Genomic DNA, 19,836 nt, shown 5'->3' with positions numbered 1-19,836 from the left:
GAGCAGAGTGTGGGAGTCTGTTCCCTTTTTGTGGCCTTGTTACAGTTTGTGTCTGTGCTCAGCCTGGGAAGGGTTTACCAAAGTGGAATGATTGGGTACAGGTGCAGTGAATAACACAGTAGGTGGGGTTTGCTTTGAGTCACAGATGAAACAAAAAGAAACCATTCCAATTAAAGATTATATATATATATGTAATATGAGAGTAAGATGCTCTCTTTGCTTACAGTACTGTAAAGGAAATACCTTAAAAACTATATCCTTAATGCCAGTGAACTTTACAGCAAGGTTTTCCCACTTAAAAAGCTGTCCAAGGAGAAGGAATGCTTTTTCACATAATAAGCTATCTTAGCAGGTAATTTAATAGAATTTGAAATGCCTTAGCAAAAATGTGCTTTTCACAGGAATTATTTCATATTTACATGAAGGCAAAGGAGTCATTTTATGGGAATAATGTTCTGGGGAGAAGGAATTAAAGGTAATTGCAGTTGCCTTTAAGAAAAAAGCATAAAATAAGCTGTTGGATACAAAAGGTCTAAACCATATGATTTAGTTGTTTTCTGTAGCAATTTTCTTTCTGCTTGAGCAGGCTTAGAAAATATGAAAATTTGATAGCCTGTAACATCCGCAGTGGAATACAGACCTCTGAGTAACAGCAACTAGCTTATTATGCATGGCATTTCCTGAGATACTGGGCAGTGGCATGCTAGCTTTGTTAATAAAAGCATTTCTTCAAAAGATTTTCTATTATTCTGACTTGCTGTTACTGCATCCTTGAATGTGTATGCTCTGAGTGATGCAGTTCATGTTCGCATGAATTCCTGAGGACCCCTCAGCAGGGTCCTTTGTGTTTCTGGTGTTAAAACTTGTCTCGTACAAAGGTGTCAGATCACAAATGGGAGCTTTCCTAGCCGTGGAAATACGAACAGCATTGTGCTTGCACACCGCAGGCACGGTGCAAAACGCACTTCATTCCTTCTCCGAGAACTCTCCCAAGTGCAGGCTCCTAGCGGCTTGCCAGGTAAATGCAGAAGTGGCATTGCAATGTGTGCTTGGAATGAGTCTGAGGAGCACTCTGGGGTACCGCAGCAGCGGGTGAATCCCTCTGCCGGTGTAGGAACACTAGCAGCATGTGCTGTTGAGCTCTGCTGAAAGGCGCGGTTCCGGAGAGCATTTTCAAGAAGCAGGAAGTGCCCGAAGCTCCCCGGGGAGCGGCGGGACTCGCGGGGTCGGGGCAGGACCCTGGACAGCTCCCGGGTCCGGGCCTCCCCCTGCCCGGGGACAGCGCCGCCGAGGGCCGCTGGCCCGAGCCACCCGGCCGCCTGGGCTGAAGGGCTGAGGCGGCTCCCTGCCGCCTGGCTGCGAGCCAGGCAGGAAGCAGGATGGGGTGCTGGTACTAGAAATGTGTGTTACTCTCTTCCTCCTTCGGGCCCGTTCCGTGGCAATTAGTGACGATCGGTATCGCAGGGCGCTGCCGTAGCTGTTGTTGTGGAGGTTAAGTGTCTGCTTGTAGCTGCAGGACTTGGCAAAGCCCTGTGAGGTCACGTTGGTCAGGGCCAAGGAAATTGTGCCTTACAATGATCCAGTGTTTCCTTATCCCCAGATGATGAGGTATCGCTTGCAGCCATGTAGCATTGCTGCTGCTTGTTTGTTTTAAATAAATCATCAGCCCTTCCAGTGCCTCTGTGACATCCTGAGCCGTGTTTGAGACAAATAGGAGAGATGCACTACTAGCTGTAGCAGAAAAAAGAAATCCAACCCTGGCTGAATTAGCAAAGTAAATTACTGTCTTTTGCCATGCTAATATTGTATTACTCTTTAACATATGAAAAATCTATGTGGAATAAATTCTGTCCATTGTGAACTCTCCAGAAAAAGGCACATCTTACTGAAAAATTTAATGCTGTACAAAAACGTGATCTTGGGAACTGATCCTTTTTAAGTGAAGGAAATAACCTGGTTTTTATTAAAACTGCTTTCAAGATGTCCAATTCTTAGTTGCTATAGATTGTAATAGCACTTTATTGGTCCTCATGTCCTGATCACGTCAGGTCATTAATATTTTAGTGTCACTAACTATCCTTGAAACACCATGCCAGTAAAAGTTAAGACAAGGAAAATAAGGCACCAATTTAGACAAATAATCTGCAATCTCTAAGTCTCTTTTCATTAGGTCTGATGCCCTACTTTGTCTTGCTGGCTCAGAAGGTGTTACGTTTTCTTATTACTCAGCTGATGGCTGGATGTAGTTGTAGACCCCATAATAAGATTGTTCTAAGTATAATTACACATGTCATTCACATTATGAAATGTTTAGGAAAAAGGATAAGTTATGTTGACATTTGTAAACCATTAAAATGATAAATTATCCAGGAACTCTGAAGCTGTGTTTAATTAGGATGAACTTCTGGACTGTTAGCTAGACTGGTGTTTAACTCCAAAGTGCATAGTGAATGTCTTCTGACTGGTGTTTTATAATTAAATCTGTAAGGAGCTGATTTGTACAGACACACTGGCTGCAGTTTTGCGTTCTGTGGTCATATTAATTTCATGGTTAATGAAGTTTGCATTCTTAAAGTGGTATTTAACAAGGTCTTATCTGTGTGGATTTTGTTGATGAAGTGAAAAATCAGGTCTCCTTTCTCATGCCTGCTGGTAGAAAATGCTTTGCATTCTCAAAGATTTCTTGATCTCAGCAAAATTTATTCCCTGTGAAACTCAGTTTGTTAAATCTCTGGCAGACTGAGCACAAGCTCAGAGCTTGCATGAGTCTGCCTTTGCAGGTGGTGTGGTGTGGGCATAAGGTTTTAGGGTTTAGTCAGGGGTAACTAAACCTGTTCACAGTGATGGTCATGATACAGAAGACCTGTTTTTCTGCCACTTACCCTGAATCACACATTTTATATGTATTTGTTGTCATAACCTCATACATATGTTGTCATATGTAAGGAAGGTTGAGAATGAAAATGAGCTAAAATGGATTTACAGTTCACATTCCTCAGAGCTCACTGTTCAAGGTTCAGATTCGTAGTTCCAGGTGGGAGTTATTTTACAGACATGCAGAGCTACAGCAGGGGAAAGTCATGTCAAGGAAGTTACTAGACTTGGTTTTTTCTGGGTTTTACAATGTTTTTTCCTCTAAATGTTACACTTTTTTTTTTTAAATAATAAACAAACATTGTTTTGATGTGTTTTGATATGGTTTTGGTCATTTTGTCTTCTGTCACTTTTTGGCTACCCCAGGTTCTAAGACCAAGCATTCCTCCTCTCATGGTGATTAATATATGTTGGCTTGCCTGAGAGAAGAGAACTGTGCCACAGCTCCTTGTTTTCTCTGGTGTGGGACAGTACCAAGCTCGGGAGCAGCTGGTCTGGGAGCTGCAGGGTGCTCAGGAGGTGAAGATTTGTGACAAGGAGCTTATTTGGGTGCTGCTTCTGTGTGAGAGTTTCTCCATTGCTCCACTGACTCTGTGAAAAGGATGAACCAATGGAAGTAAATACAAATAAGGTTCACCACAGCAGTCTTGAACAGTCTAGGCATTCCCCTTGAGAAAGTTCTTTACTTACAGGAACAACCTTTGCTTGCTTTTTCTTGTTTCACTGTGATTATTTTTTTTGTTTGTTTGTTTCTTAAAAATACAGGATTTTTCCAAGGAAGAAAAATGACTTTAAATTACAAGCAGCTATTCACAACTACCAGCATATATCCTCTGTCTCTAATACTTTCTGAAGATACTATGCTCTGAAATTTTAATTCCATTTTAGAATAATTGCCTTTACTTCCTTCCTGGTACTGGAGAAGCTGCTGTTCAATATCTTCCAGCACATCTTCCTTGCTTTGAGGCAGGTGGTGTGACTAACAGCCTACATTATTTTATACACATAGGGCTTAAATGCTTTCTTTGGAAGGTAATTGTAATGTTAGAAGATGGAATACTCTAAGGAGCTCTAAAATTATGGAGGATGAAGTCCCACCCTCCTCCATCTAATCTTAAAACCTTGAGTTACTTATGGCAGTATGTTTTCAGTGCTGGCATTAGGTTTTGATGTAGTTAAGGAGTAAGAAGCCTTTTGCAGGTGGAAAACGTTACATGATTACATCCTGATTTCATAAATTTAATTTATGAAGTGTATGCATAGTTGTTAGATACATTATATCAAAGAAGTCTGCATAACTGACCTCTGACTCTTCTTTCATGGTATTTGATCATGTGTAAAGAGAATATATGAAAGTAGGTTGTGTATCTTTTGTTCTCTTTAAAACAGTTGGTGTTGTATGAAATGTCTGTCTTGCAATTCAATGCTTTGGCAGTTCCAGCCTAGAAAGACTGAATCTGGTAAGCAAAGCTCTTGGAATTTAAATGGCCTCTGAACATACAGTTTACATCTACCTTTGGCCTCCTTGATTTAACATATTTGCTGTTTTCTCATTTTTTAAAAAGTTTTTACAGTTTTCCTTTTACATCATTTCTGTAACTGAACTTACATTTCAGGTTTGCTTTCTGCTTTTAAAACTGTTACAGTTTCTGTCTTGCTCAATATTTTAATGAATGGTGATTGAGTTTGGAGCTGTGCTTTGGCAGTTTTGCCCATTCCCTAGAGCTGATTTAAAACAAGCAGCTTGAATGACTTAAAGTTCATTGATACCTGTTGTCATACTAATAATGTTCAGAAAGCTTCATGTATTATTGAGTGATCTTGTGAATGCTGTACGTGAAAATGGTGTTGTGAATCGTAAATTGCTGCTTAGTGCACATTAATATGGATTGATTCTATTTGTCTTGTACTAAATAATTCATGTTTCCCAAATGGTTCTGATTTCTAACAGAGAAAAAAATCCACTTGAACACAGCAGACTGTATTTTTCAGTCTTCACTGGGTGCTTGCATAGCATGACAGGAATGGCACAGCTGTTTTTCTAGCAACCTTGCTTTTTCATTTGGTAGTTGTTTAATGATACCTGCTTCAGAATATAAAAGTGTTTGCAGGAGGGATCTATATCAACTTTCCAATGCCAATCTCACAGGCATTTTCACTGGAAGCTTAGATTTTAGATCTGATTTGCTTTAACTATCTCATACCTGTTGAAGAAACAGAATAGCAAATGCATCTCTCTCTGAAAGTACTGGGAAACTCATTTGTTATGACTCTCAAACAGAGCACACCTTGACCCAACAGTGCTGTGTGTGCTAAATGCAAAGATAACAAATGCATGTCTCTTAAGACTGAATCGTGGCTTTTAACTTTATTATTTGGATAAATATTTCCTAAGCTACTTGTGCTGTTTACCTTACAGTTCTTAAAGCAGTTACTTGCATCCCTTTATTTTTAGTATTGCCATGGCTTTTGGGAGCAGAGGGCTGGATTCTTTTGTTTACAGGGTGTGTTGTAGATGCATTTTATGACTTCTAAAGTGCTCCTGTCTCTGGGGAGATAGCAAATAGTTTAGTAATCAAAAGTGAGAAGTTGTGTGCTATTCTCCCTCTGCTAAGTTAGTTTAGTTGTTTTAAAAGTAAGCTTTACCTTTAAGAAAAAGGGCTCCATGACAATGGCTATTGATGTGGTGTGTCTGGGCTGCTGGCTCTGCTAAGATGTATTTGTTTCCTTTATTGACAGCCAAGTTAATGCATCTGTCAGAGCCACGCAGTCATGTGCTCCCAGGATGCACGAGATCAGTCTTGCTGAAATTGTCTTAGGCTGAGTAGTATGCAGGTAATAAGATTTATTTGTGTCTCCCACAGCCAATCTATACAAGCTAAGGATTTAGGAAAAATTTTTGGAGCCTAAAGTGCATACACGTTAGGAAAAAAAAACTCACCAGCCTCATGTAATGCATTTGGCTGCCTTTCCTGAAGCAGCAGAATCATCTGATTTATTCCAAAGTTCAGACAGCAGTATTTAGAGTTCTTTTCCTGATAATGATTTGTCTTCTCCTCCCCTGCATTGTGAAGGGGAGCTTTGCTTTGTGATAGTCATTTCCTGCAGAATGACTGTAAAGTTTTAGCTCTCACTAAACCTTTGAAGGGACAAAATTTACAGGTAGGTTTTTAGCTGGCTGGTAGGAAGCAGGTAGGAAGTAAATGCTTTTACACAGGTAACTTTCAGTTACTGTATTTCACCAGCATTTATCTAGCAAGCACTTCTGCCCATTTGATAAATAATGTCCATTAAAATCCAAATAAAATCCAGTGCTGGCACCTTGTTTTCAGTCATCTCATGTCATCTGTGTTGAGACAAAGGAGCCCAGGTCATGAGATAGCTGGGCTTGATGGATGCTTGGCACTGATGTTTTTAACTTTGCAGTAAAACAGAGCCCCTTGTTCTCTGCTCTGACAAAAGTTCCAGTCAGGCCCAGAAAGGTTTTGCTGCCTCAACCACAACATTATCATTCACTGCTGCCAGTGGAACAGAGACTGAGATAAGATCTGTGGTTTGCAGGTACCTTGTGGCCGTCCAGGCACTGCATCTTTAGTGTGGCGTGTCCCTGAATAACCAACTGGCTGGGTCATTAAACTTTATTGTGTCCAGCTTTCTGTAAAGTTTCTCCCTGGGTGACCTTCTTTAGTGGACCGGTTCTTAATTACTCTACAGAATCGTTAAGGCCAAGGGCACAGTGGAATTAAGAAAGGGGTTGGGTACTTGCATGGCTAATGCTGTTTTCTCTCTTACAGTAGTTTTAAAAATCCTTTTTGCTGGGCAGCAAAGCTGGGAGCTCATGCACTTCATAGTATGTCATTCTAATACTGACTAGAACAAAATTTTCCCTCGAGTGAGCTATTCCAGAACTTTTTTTCATCATGAAGAAACCATGGTTCCTGGTGTGTTTCTCCAATACAGCAATATCACTGGAAATCAGTTCTAGTCCAATATAATTTCTGCTTTAGTTTGGTGGGTGTCTCAAGTGTGGAGAAGTCTGTGTCCTTAAGCAAAAATGTTATGTAGAATTCTGGGGCTCTTATGCAGGGAAATAAGCAGCAGGCTTTCGGGGTGTCCTGTTTTTGAGCATGTAGCTAATGGGACATAGGAATAGAAGGAAGAATTTGCAGTAGGGCAAAAATTGAATTGCCAAGAGCATAGTGCATTTTGGGGCTGGACAAATGAGCAGCACACCAAAAACACCACACCTTTTGGGGTTTTTCTGCAATCACATTTATTACCTTTTTTAAAACAGATGCAGACAGAATTCCTTTTCTTTTTTTTAACTCTGAGTATGGGGAGATGCTGAGCTCATAAGTGTCACAAGAGCTTTTGGCAATTGAGTGATACATGGTTTACACACCTAAATATCTTTTGTAAGGCATCATTGTAGCCTATTCTCACTGGACATGTTGTTTCTTGCACAGTTAATTCTAAAAATAAAAATTCTATTTTGCGGATATCTTTTATGTAATCTCATCTAATTATTTATTCTCACTGTGCTGCTACCAAGAAAATAGTGGGAAAAGGACCAAGGGAAATGGCAAGACAAACCTCTTAAAGGTTTTGCTTTAATAGCAAAGGGAGGTAAGTGCAAATTAATAAAAAAGATCACAAATAACATGAAATTCATTGGTAGCTGGCATTCCATAGTCATGTGAATTTTCAGGACTTATTAGTGTGCATATGCTTATTCAGAACAAACATGATTTTCACTGTGGTGGGAAAAGTGTTGATACTAACAAGTAGAACAGTGTTTTTCAAAGTCTTCCCAAATAGAATTTTAAAAAACAAAAAAATCTGGCCTGCGTATGTAGTTGACTTTACAAGTTTTTTTACAAGGTTAGAAAGTGTAGGTTCAAATTTGTGAGGCATATGGTCTGATAACCAAATGTTCTGGAGATAGTGCCATTCTCTGAGTGGACATCTGAAAATCTGCATCCTGTTCCAAGCTCGGGTGCTATTGCTTGGTGTTACTTTAGCTGTTACTCCACACACAGTGAGCAAACAGCCTTGTACAGGAAACTTGTAATCCTTGTCAGGAATGCTGGAAATCGTGTGAATCAATACCAAAGTAGCCTGCAGATCCCAGCAGTCTTGCACTGTGAGGGCTGTGTTGGAGGATCTGTCTGGTTGCAAACATGTTACTTGGGAAGGCCACACTGCAGCAGATTTCTCAGTGTGAGATTCTGTCCCTCCACATATGTGTGTCTGTGTGTGATTTTCAGCTAGCCATACTTTAGTCCTTTGATAGTTCGTTCAAATCTTGAATCTTTTTAAGTGTCAGATCATAGGAAAACGAGTTCTAGACTTAAATACCAATTTTCTTGGAAGGGACTCCAAATGTCACCTGCTCCCACCTCCTGCTCAGAGCAAGGCCAGCCCATGTCCCCTTGCTTGGAGCTTTGTCCAGGGTAATTTTCAAAATCTGTCAGACTGCAGTCACTGCATGTTCTTTGGGCAACTTGTTGCAGAATTTAATTGCCCTCACTGGAAATTTTTTACTTCTTTCACCCTGGAATTTCCCTGGCTCCAACTTGTGGCTTTTTCCTGTGGCCCGTGCACTTGTGTGAAGGGTCCAATGCTGCCCCAGCTGAAACTGCCCAGACACGTGAGGAAATGTGAATGTGGTGTGCAAATGTGATCCTCACCAACCTTTCCTCCTTTTCTCTTTGGCCAGCTCAGCTGTCGCTCTGCTGAGTTCTGATGGCAGAAATACATAGGAGGTTTATGAAATGAAACATTCAGTCACGTGGCTTGTCTGTGACCCATCTTGGAAAAAATTTTGAAAAGCACTGGAAACACAGGTGAAATTCCCAGCTCTCAGAAGAGCAGTGTTGTTGTGCAGCTGCAAAGGACATTGAACATGTTGATTATTTTTTTTTTAAATTAATGAGCTAGAGAAATCTTTGATCTTTACTGGGGTCAGAAAGATTCTTAATGAGAACTGCCAGAACCTGAATCTAAGAAATGCAGTAGTGCATGATAGATACAAACATTTCAAAGGTGTGAGATGAGCTGGGTTTGTGCCGCTGCAAGAGCAGCCATCCAGAAACTTGGAGTTCTTGAATCCATATTGAAGTTACTTCACATCAGCAAAATAGTTCCTGTGGGACTTCTTGAGGAGATGAAGGAAAGAGAGAAAGGCTGGATTTCAAGTGTTGCTTTGCGTATTGACAACTTGGAGAGGTTTCATTTCATTTAATTTCTTGCCTCTATTCTGGCTGTTATTTTTCCCTATGAGTTTTCTGAAATTCTGATTGCAAACCTCCCACATTAAAGTGTTAGAAACCCTTCCACAGTACTCTGGCATTAATTATTCCTAGAATTTCAATGAAGTGTGAAGACAATTCAATGAACTTGAATTTTGCATTAGCAATACTGTGTCTTATATGTTTATCTATTATCTGTCCATCTGGCAGCTCACATGCTTGTTGGCAGAAGTGCTTTTATTTCCTTTCCTGAAAAATTCTGGCACTGAATGTGTAAACAAGCAGCGCTTCTTTCTTCATTTATAATTCAGCATGAGATTCTGCACGTTATTAGTTAATTAATATTAACTGTGGTGGATGGCTGCCGGTGCGAGCGCGGCGCTCCGAGCTGGAGCATATGGAGCAGCGCCGCGTCCTCGCAGGCAGAGCCGGCAGATTGAGATCCATCTGTCAGCTGACACACGCACCAGCCCCAGTTTGTGCTGACACTGCCTGGAGAAACTGGGGCTGCGCCTGGGAGCAGCAATCCTGACTGCTTTTGGGGGAGCACAAGGGGGAAAATTACTTTCCCCTCCCCAGTTTGGTAGGTGCTTAGAACATGCCAGTAAAGATTGTGTAAGAAGCGTGTGCTGGCTTTTGGTTCCAAAATGAATGTGTTACTAGTGAGCGTGCTGAGGACCCTGAGTTTACCAGTGTGGTTGTCTGCAGCCTGTTGGGTTTTTGCTCAGTTTAGTTACTGGGAAGTCTCAAATTCTGCATCAGGGGTGTGTTGAGAAGTACCTGGCAGTGTCTGTATCTGTCAGAAGCACCTGATGCTCACAGACACTACTGCAAGGATCTGGGCTAGGCAAACAGCACTGTCAAAGTGCTTTCTGGGCTTTCAAGTGTACAGGTACATATTCGTCAGGGTGCACCTCCTCAAGATTTTACTCATTTAATTTGGGGGCATGCATTTTTGTGGTGTGATTAACCAGTCAGTACATTCCAAAAAGACAGCTGCAGAGGCTTTCCAAGCTTGCTGTCCTGTTTAATGTGAACTCAGATGAAATGTTGTGTTTCTAGAGCTGGCCAGAGAAACACAGACCTTATCCAGGCTGTTTCTCAGTACAGATAAAATTTGAAATGCTGTTAGTGGAATTACTTTGTAATATCCTCTTCCAAAATGAATTTTTGTGCATTTTAAAAAGAAATTAATGAATCCAGAGGCATTGTACAACTTCATAGCAATAACAGCAAAAGCTTAAGCTTGGAATTCACCCCTGCCCAAAGCATGCACACTGTAGCAATTTCTTGCCATTTTGTCTGCAGAAAAGCATCTTGCACTAACTCCACAGAAAGTTGAAACTTCTGTTTCTTGCATTTGTTTTGTGATGCTTTGTGGCTTCCTATTGTTACACAAAAGTGCCACTAATTAAAGTAATCCATAGTGTGACTGGGGAGGACTTGTCATAAATAACAAACTGGTTAATTTGGCTGAGTGTTGCTCATTTTTAACAGAAGTTTTGTATTTATGTCATGCTGTTCACAGGGAAAATGTTACAATTACAACTGGCAAATGTTGCTATTACAACTTTATCTTTGATGTAAATGTACAGTCTTTTTGTCTTGTCACTTTTTAGCTTCTCATGGGGTGAAGCAGTTTCTGTCTGCTGTCAGAAGCAGTGACAGACAGTGAGGTGACAGGTTGGCAGCTTTGTGTTCCCTGAAGGTGCTGCCCCTCCACCTTGGAGGTGATTTATTTAATTGTTTTATGAGAACAGATGATTTTGGAGAAAATTGCCTTACTTGTGAAAAAGTTATGACTGGTTCAGAAACCAGAATGTGGTTTAAAGGCTTGTAACCTGGCCAAGCATGATGTACACAGAGCATCCTATGTTAAACCAAAATTCATCACTAATACCTGGGGAAGCAGGTTAAATTACCTGTTGATATTTTGCCTGACTATACCTGCTATGGTTTGTGCCTCTTGAACCACAATCTCTGCAATTTGAAGGGGTGGAGGGGAATCAAGGCACCTTTTTTATTAAGAGAGAATTTCTGAACTAAGAGCCTAAATAATAGTTTTTCAAGAACTTATGTTGAAGGAACTGGTGAGTGGTACTGAAATTTGGGCAGAAGGAAGTACAGCCCATTCTTGGTGGAAAGGTTTCACATTACCTTGTTGTGTTTGTGTTCTTTGGGATGTGTAAGAATTTAGTATCTTGCAGCTGTAACAAAGAATAAATCTGTGTTAGGATATGAGGCCAGATCTGACAGAGGTGAGGCTGCCCCAGCTCTGACCCCTGCCAGGGCTGAGTGTGTGTTACCAGCAGGAAAAAAGGTTTTCTTGCCCAGAAGGAGTTAGAAATGGAATTTCCTAGGAAGATGGGACAAACTTCAGGCCAGACAGAGCAAATATATGGACCAGCCACTGTTTGCACATCAGCAGCTGCTTTTATGCCCTTGTCCCTCTGTTTTCCCACACTTGTTCTTCAGGAGTCATCTAGATCCTTCCAGATGGACCTGGGATAGATTGGCAGGGTATGAGAGGAGCTTTCTATCAGATGCCCAAACAGTTTGTGTAGTAAACTGCAATGAAACTGCAATAGACAAACTTCTCTACTTTCTTGCCTTTATGTATAGTTGTCATTATTTTAATACTGATTTCTTCTTTTTTTGTTTCCAGTACGTTAACAATTGTCTGCCTTTCTGTGAAGCGATTATCAGACTTAAAAAAAAAAATCTGTCCTTCTTTCCTTCTGTAATTCAGTTTGCCAACAAAATAGAGACACATTGTCAGAGAATGTATTTGTCCTACTACTGATTCACTTGATTTCATTCTGATGTTGTGGACTGCCCCAAGTTATGAGTATACTTTCCAATTTGGGTTTGGGTCTCCAGTGAGGAAAAGAAACAGCTCTTTCTAATAGCTGCTTTACTGTTGGAAATTAAATTTTCTGGGTGGGCAGTCATGAAAGCTCAGGCCAATGGAATGGTGGTCAGATGTGGATTATTGTTTCATGTGAGGGATATTGGCAGTCAGAGAATGGAGCTCTAGGAGCTGAGAGGTGACAGAAGGGAGTTTCTTTGAAAATGGATCCTTGGAGTTAGATATGGTGAAGTGCAGTAGTGAAAGATCCATTTCATTGAAGGATGTAAAATTTCTGCAAGACTATTTGCTTTCACTTTTCTATATTTTTGTTGCTTTGGAAGCTGCTGATTGTCTTCAATTATATTTTTTTTCTTCCTAGTAAAACGCTTCAGAGAACCAAAGCATGAAAGACGTCCCTGGAGGATATGGTAAGTTTCTGCATGCTTCAGTCTTAACTTCTTTTCTTCTTGCACGTTGTAGAAATTGAAGGGATGATGTTAGTGCATGATGATTAAAATAAAGAAAAGCGATGACAAGATATTGGTAACTGTCAGTGAGGAACCAAAAAAGTAACCAAAATACATGAGTCAGACTACCTCCTGTGTGTTTCCTGGGTAGTCATTTCGTACTGAACACTTCCAGGAATCTCTAGAGATGTACATTTAGGCATAAAGCTTCAATTTGTGCTTCTTCCTAAAGAGAGAAACTTAGAGTAGCCCTAAGATGCATCTGAACATCTACAAACTTGATTAAGCTTAGAGGAAGATCTCAGCTGGGCTCAGATAAAATTCCATGTTTTCTTAGTATCCTGCTATGTATAAAATAGAGAACAGGATGATAAAAAATACGAGTACATCAACCATAAAAAATACAAGGTATAAAAAGTGTGTTTGTGTTTACTACACTTTAAAAGTTCCTGGATTGAAGCAATGCCAACATAAGCTGTATCAATTTTGAGACTGGTGTGTAAGTGTTAGGCTGCCATTCCACTTGTTCAAGACTTCAGTGGTTTAAATTCTGCTCATACAATGTTGCTTCTCAAAACTAACACTGACCTTTATTGAAAAAAGAAGTACAAAATCTTTGTGTACTACAGTCTACCTCAGCCTGAAATCCTGACAAGTGCACTGATAGCCCTTAATTTTTAAGCAAAGAATCTTGTTCTGGGACTCAAGTATTGTGATTTATAGCAGAGTGTACTGATTAGATATGTAACTCACTGGCTTCCTGCCTCATCTCCAACACTCAGTTCTCTGTGTCATGCAGTGAATGAAGAGATTGAAGTTCAAGACAGTTATCAGGGAGGGTAGATGAATTCAGGCATAAAATGTCATTTGGATCTGTTGGGGTGTTTAGATCTTTTTAGACATGCAAACAACAGGCAAAATGGTTCTTTTTCTGAATAATACAAAGAATACACTCTTGCCTGTAGAATACTTATTATGAGTCTTATGTTTTACATTTAATGAAACATCCACTGAAAGCTGGATGTAAGAGCTGGAGTCATTGCTGAATCACTGTCTAAGTGGGGGTTTATATTTTCCCCTTGAGTAACAAACTCTTTTCTCTCTGACTTTATCATCTGCTTTGGAGATAATATTGTCAAGGTTGGAATTCTTTTGCAGTATGTTCCAAGCTCTGTACTGTAGATAAAATTCAGTGAAACCACTTCATGCTTCCAGGTGAAAAATATGCTGACTTTTAAATGAAATGCTGTAGATAGAGGACTCATTAGTCACTATTAAGTTGTTCGCCCACAAACACATGATGAAATTTTTTTTTTTTTTGTCCATGCCATAGGCTTGCTAAAAATGCATAAACATAAAAGGTCCAAAATACCTATCAAGGCTGGGATACTCATTGTTTCCAGGAGGTTATTAAAGACTTAGCTAGAGTTAGTCAGGATTAGCTCTTGGATAATGCATATGATACCAAGAGGATATCCCGTAGACTTTACGTTTACAGTGGTAGGTTTCAAGTTAATATGATCTGGGTTATTGTTAGAAAAAATAGGGGCAGAATTTAAAATGGAACATTGTTAAATAAGAACTAAATACTATGATACTTTTGTCATTCTGTGTGTTCTCATTTGGAGAAAAAAAATTAGTAATAGAGATGGAGTTTTAATTAACATAAATTTGCAATGTCTGGCTGTGTTGTAAACAGTTTTGTGTGTCCTAAAAACTGTTTTTACTTTACCTAGGTTTTTAGATACTTCCAAGCAAGCCATAGGGATGTTGTTCATCCACTTTGCAAATGTCTATTTATCAGACCTTACAGAAGAAGACCCCTGTTCACTGTGAGTGTTTAATTTTGGAATAAATAGCCTTTATGGAAGTTCTGTGGCTGAGCTGGTATATGTGGATAGTAAGGCAAGATAAAGCTGAGAAGACAGTTTTCGTGGTAAAAATCAGTCACTTTAAAAAACCTGTGGTTTAAACTTAGTTAATCAAGTATCAGGATTCTTCTCTTTATGTTCATGGCTGGCAGGAGTCTGGACTGTGTGTGGCTATTTTAACTTGAAGGCAAAGCCTTGCTACTTGTCCCTCTCCAGTGAACGACTGGGGACTCGGGATGCACATTGCAGTTCAGGTTTGTTTACTGAACGTGCTGGGACCAAAGGAAATGAATATCCAGTTGTGTTCACTGTAGTAAAGCAAGGCTGTAATATAAAGTGAGTTTGCTTTCAGGGTTATTTAGCAAAAATCATTTGTGTTTGTATTTGCTTCTCAAACCTACATCGGCTGCTGCAGTATTATTTTAATTTTTTTTAAAATGGGAAATCTTGCTTGGTAGCCAGGCAGTACAGAAATTAATTCTGCAATGTCATGCTTGGAGCAGTGTGACTAAATAGATAAGCATTTCTCTGTAGTGTATTAAACCTGAAAATTTTATGACTAAGACCCCGACAGGCTCTTTACAGGAGCTCCTGAAGCAAATGGTAATTGTTTGGGTTTGTTCTTGATAAGGCTCATGCTCAAAGTAGCTTACACATTGCTGGTAATGAAAGCTGTGAAATTACTTTTAAAAGCCCAGTAATTTGCCTTTTAGAACCAATCCAGTTCCTTTCGATGGCATGTGCTCACTTGTTGTTTTTGTGTAAACAAAGGAGAGACACAGCTCAAGGAACATGCTTGTGTTGCTGCACAAGCCAGTTTTTATTCCTGATTCCTCCTTGGTTCCTTCTGTGCTCCTACATGGGGGAAATGTGCAAGAACACTGCTTTTCTCTTCACACCACAAAGCATTCTGTTAGGCAAAATGCATTTATTTTAGCACATTAACTGTAAAATTTGAATTATAATTATGACAGTTTCAACAATACCAGACATCATCATAGGATTTTCCTTGCTTATGGATTTAAGAATTTCCTGATAGGTTTAAAAACTGGCAGGTGCAAATTACTTTCATTCAATTTTTATAACTCAAAGTGCATATTCAAGTGAGGTAACAAAAGCATGTCAGAAATTGTCAGTGTATAAAGCTAAGGCACAATAGTGTATTACACTATTTTAAATTAAAAATAACTTTGTTTATTAAAAATAACACAAAGCATTTTGTTAGGCAAAATAAAAAAAAAAATAAAGGGTTTACTGACATGTGCATTCTCTCCTGCATCTACATGTTTTTATTTTCACATCCCACTTTTAATCTAAGTGTAACATGACAGAAAACAAGTAGGAGAGTGAGATTATTCAGTGCTCTCAGGATTACTGAAATTACAGTGTGGAGCTGGATAATTTCTTGACAAGGGTGCAGGTTCTTGGTAGCAGAAAAAATATCATGTGGTATTAACCAAAATCTGTCGTAGGAAAAATATCGCTAAGTTTGAAAGTGGGTCCAGACTTGCCTGGTGCTGTGGGGAGCAGGTGCTGCGGGGAGGTTAAGGACACATCCCGGGGTGAGCCCGGCGTGCTGGGGAATCTCGGTGTTCTGGGGAATGCCGGGCATCCCTGGGGGCCGGGAGCCCCCTCGGGCTGTGGAATAGCCGCTGGCACCTCTGGTTTTCCCTGCTGCTCCTGCTGCTGCCTTCCTGCTGCGGGCTTACAGCAGCCTCTTGTGGCCTCGGCGGGACTCGTGCAGAATCGGGATTGCCGAGGTTCCTCTGCAGACACTCAGCCTTGATTTTGATGTTTGACTAATGCAACGTTAATTCAAACTCGGATTTGGTGAACGGTTTTTCGAAAATAACTGTTTTTAGAAAGATTGGGGATCTTTAAGGACAGAAAAAAAAATATTGAGACTGCTAGAATTATTTAAATTGTAGGCACTCAGTGTAATTACAGAAGTGGTAAATGATTGTTCTCAATACTCTGGCTTCCCAACATACTTACAGATCTTTTATCAGTCATGGTGTTTAAATACCCTGAACCTGTAGAAAATGGACTCTGATTCCTTGGGTTTTTGTCTGGTTTTCCTTTCAGGTACCTTATCAACTTCTTGCTGGATGCCACCTTAGGAATGCTGCTGATCTACATCGGGATCCGTGCTGTCAGCAGCATCGTGGAGTGGCAGCAGTGGGAGTCCCTTCGCTTTGGGGAATATGGTAAATGTTCTGCTCTGGAACTGAGCTGATTCTCTGGGTAGAATCCCACAGTATTTCAGCAAGTGGGTAACTCATCCTAAAATCATTGTACAGTCATTTTAATATTTCACTTGTCATGAGGGCTCTTTTAAGTTCTGTATCGCAGTATTCACCTTGTGTCTTAGAAAACTCAACAAGTCTCTGAGCATTCACTGAGTTTGGAATGACTGCTTGAATTTTTTTTTATTTTTAAGGAGTGGTTCAACAAATTATGATATTATAATTAACAAGTCTCTGAGCATTCACTGAGTTTGGAATGACTCCTTGAATTTATTTTTTTTTAAGGAGTGATTCAACAAATTATGATATTATAATCTCATGGAAAAAATACCAGCATGATAAATTTACTCTGAAGCACTTCTAAAACAATGATTGCTGGAAAGTCATTTCCTGCTAAAGCTTTCACTGAACCACATGCCACTGTCTGAAGATACAGACCAAGAGTTCTGCCAGCCCTCTTCAAGCAGCCACATCCCTTCAGAGAAGGGAATGGCAAGATGATCTGTGCTGCTCCTCAAGGATCGATCACTGGAGCTTGTGCATGTAGGTAGGGCCTGTATCACTGGTGAAAAATGTGTGAGGGACAGGCTGTGAAATCACTTCCAGGTGAAGTTGCAGAATTTATCTTCTGTTACTTAGAAGTCCACTAATGTGCACAAGTTGTGGATTTGCAGCTGCAGTTGAGTATCACTCACATTCTTAACACCAGCATTTAATTTTGTTCTGCCTGTTACTCTCAGATTGCTGAAAATGAAAGTTTTGTGTACATGCTAGAAATTCCATGTGCAGCTCCTTGAGACAGAAATGGGAGGAGATGTTGCCTTGTAAGAGAGCTGTGGCTCTTCATCAGAGAGAAAAACAGCAACCCCTATGGTTTGGTGGGGGGGAAGTTTAAGAAAGTTAAAAATGTTTGCCTAACAAATTAGGAGCTTTCACAGCAGTTTTATAATTATTACTGGTAGGATTTTGGTTTTGTAGATTTCTTTGGTTTTTATGATCCTAAGTAGCTGACAGAACTAAGAATAAGTGAAGGCCTTGTGAAATTGGAGCACTTTAAAAGCTTGAGAAGTTTGCAATCAAATAACATTAACTGCTATTTGCTTTAATGTCAGAGGTTTAGCTATGATAAGCAACTTAGAAATAACTGCCTATGCTATTAGGGCATGTTAGATTTATAGAGATTTAATGTGTATCTTTTAGGGTACAGTTTATGGCCACTTAAGCTGTTTAAATCAGCACTGCCACAACACTGCTTGTCTGCTTTTAACCCACATGCCACAGTCCAGTATTTCCACTCTTTTCCTTGGACTGGCTCTTCAGGGAATTGACCAAGAGAGCTAAACCATCAAAAATTCACTAGATGTAAAAAAAGTAAATAGTTCCTCCAGATTTGTCCCAGGCTTGTGTCTCTAAGGGATTAGGTAAGCACCAATGCCCAGGGAAGGCAAAGGGGCAAGGAAAGAGGTGAGACTCTTGCCTCAGAGCCCCATTTTCTGATTGTTGGTTTGGCTCGAAGCTATTTAATGACGTTTGAGCAGCTTTCAGCCCATATAAAACTTGAGTTTCCACTTAGAGAAAAAAAAAGTGTACCTATTACAGTTGTAGGTAGGTATTTGTAATCATGTCAGATATTAGATTTTATTTCTCCCTAATAACATTTTGAATTTTTTTGTGTGTAATCTATTGTCCTTTCCCATTTTAATGTTCTTTCAACAATTAGCAGTCTGTGGATGGGGAGATGTGAGGAGTATATTCACTCCCCTGAAATTTCTTTATTTCTTACTGACTTTCAAAATGAACCTGGGTTTATTTTAGTAATGAGACATTTCTGACTGCAGTAATTAAGTTCTTAAAAATCAGCAGATGAACTTGTGTAGTGCTTTGGAGGTGGTCTGTGGCTGTTCCAGTATTGTCACTTTGAATTAGGAGATCTGAAACACCTAAACCTGTTTATTGAGTGTTCTCCTCTGTGTGTGTGTTTAAGTGATGTATGAAGTTACATAAACTCTCTTTTGTTAATTGTTCTCTCTAGTATCAGATCATTTTATTAGTCACTAACTTTCTTTTCTGCATCTTTATTAATGTGCTGTCCTGCTCTTAGTGTGTTAGGTTTTTAATCAAGCTATTGTCAGGACTGTTTTAAAGCATATTGCAAATCTGCATTTCCATTAATCATGTGAGAGAGGCTTCTGGTATAAAGAGAATTAGAGAGCAGATGGAAAGTTATTCGTTTTGGCTAAAACTAAGCAGGTGCAGTAAGGTTGGACCCTCTGTAAGAAATCCCATCTAAAAGAACAAGTTGCATTGGATCATTTGCTGTTATCTTCTTTTAAGTGTCCCTGGTGTTGCCGAAGTGAAAACCCTTCTATCACCAGTTTATTGAACATTTTTCAGTTTGACCCAAAGAACACCGTTATTTTTCATAAGATTTTTTTTTAAATAAAGTAGGGTAAAAGTGGGGACTAAAGTGCAGTTCTGTGGGGTTGCAAGTGTGTTTAGAACTTGGGGGTTTGAAGTTAAATATGGAATGTGTAGCATAGAATCAAAGAGTGGTTTGTTTTGAAAGATCACTCAAAGCCCATCTTGTTCCACCCCCTGCCTTGTGCAGAGACACCTTCCACTATCCCAGGCTGCTCCAACCCCATCCAACCTGGCCTGGGACACTGCCAGGGATCCAGGGCAGCCACAGCTTCTCTGGGCATCCTGTGCCAGGGCCTCACCACCCTCCCAGGGAACAATTCCTTCCCAATATCCCATCTGACCCTGCCCTCTGGCATTGGGCAGCCATTCCACCTTGTCCTCTTGCTCCACAGTCCCTCTCCAGCTCTCTTGGAGCCCCCTCAGGTACTGAAATGCTGCAATAAGGTCACCCTGAAGCCTTCTCAACAGATCTCCTCTCTTCTCCACCCCATGGTTCACTGAAGAGTATCAGAGTCTTGGAGCTTTTTATCTAGAGTAGTAGAGTCAAGTTCTCAGCTTGGAAGATCAGTGTGATTTCAGTTTGTTTGTAAATGTGGGAAAACAAACAGGAGCCCTCCTTCCACCCCCAGACAAGTCTCTTCTTGTGACTGAGTGATGTTTGTGTTTCTAGAGCCTAAATAATCATTTGTCTCAAGTTAGTTCTCACTGTGAGCTCATTTCCCTTCTTAGCTCTATTACTTGATCCCTGGTGATTCATTACTTGAAGCTGTCACAAAAATAGCAATGTCCTGCTGGTTTTAAAAGCCTCTTCTTTATATGGAGGACAGTTTTTAAGCATAAATGCCTCAAGGAAGG

The 19,836-nt window shown here is 40.1% G+C and overlaps 1 protein-coding gene across 1 annotated transcript in view; it reads left to right on the top strand.

Annotated features, from left to right (window-relative positions):
* The window catches only part of LOC121347190 (store-operated calcium entry regulator STIMATE-like), a 34,256-nt gene that overhangs the window by 4,471 nt on the left and 9,949 nt on the right, over positions 1-19,836 (top strand). The window contains exons 2-4 of the mRNA XM_041425639.1: positions 12,356-12,404; positions 14,180-14,275; positions 16,400-16,521. Of these exons, the coding sequence (XP_041281573.1) occupies positions 12,356-12,404; positions 14,180-14,275; positions 16,400-16,521 (267 nt within the window). The remainder of the gene's footprint in view (positions 1-12,355; positions 12,405-14,179; positions 14,276-16,399; positions 16,522-19,836) is intronic.

The sequence above is a fragment of the Onychostruthus taczanowskii genome, unplaced genomic scaffold, assembly GCF_017590055.1.
Source record: "Onychostruthus taczanowskii isolate IOZ18803 unplaced genomic scaffold, ASM1759005v1 scaffold9, whole genome shotgun sequence".
In the NCBI taxonomy this organism is placed as follows: domain Eukaryota; kingdom Metazoa; phylum Chordata; class Aves; order Passeriformes; family Passeridae; genus Onychostruthus; species Onychostruthus taczanowskii.
Note: the sequence above shows the minus strand (reverse complement) of the source record. Positions and strands in the feature narration are given on the sequence as shown.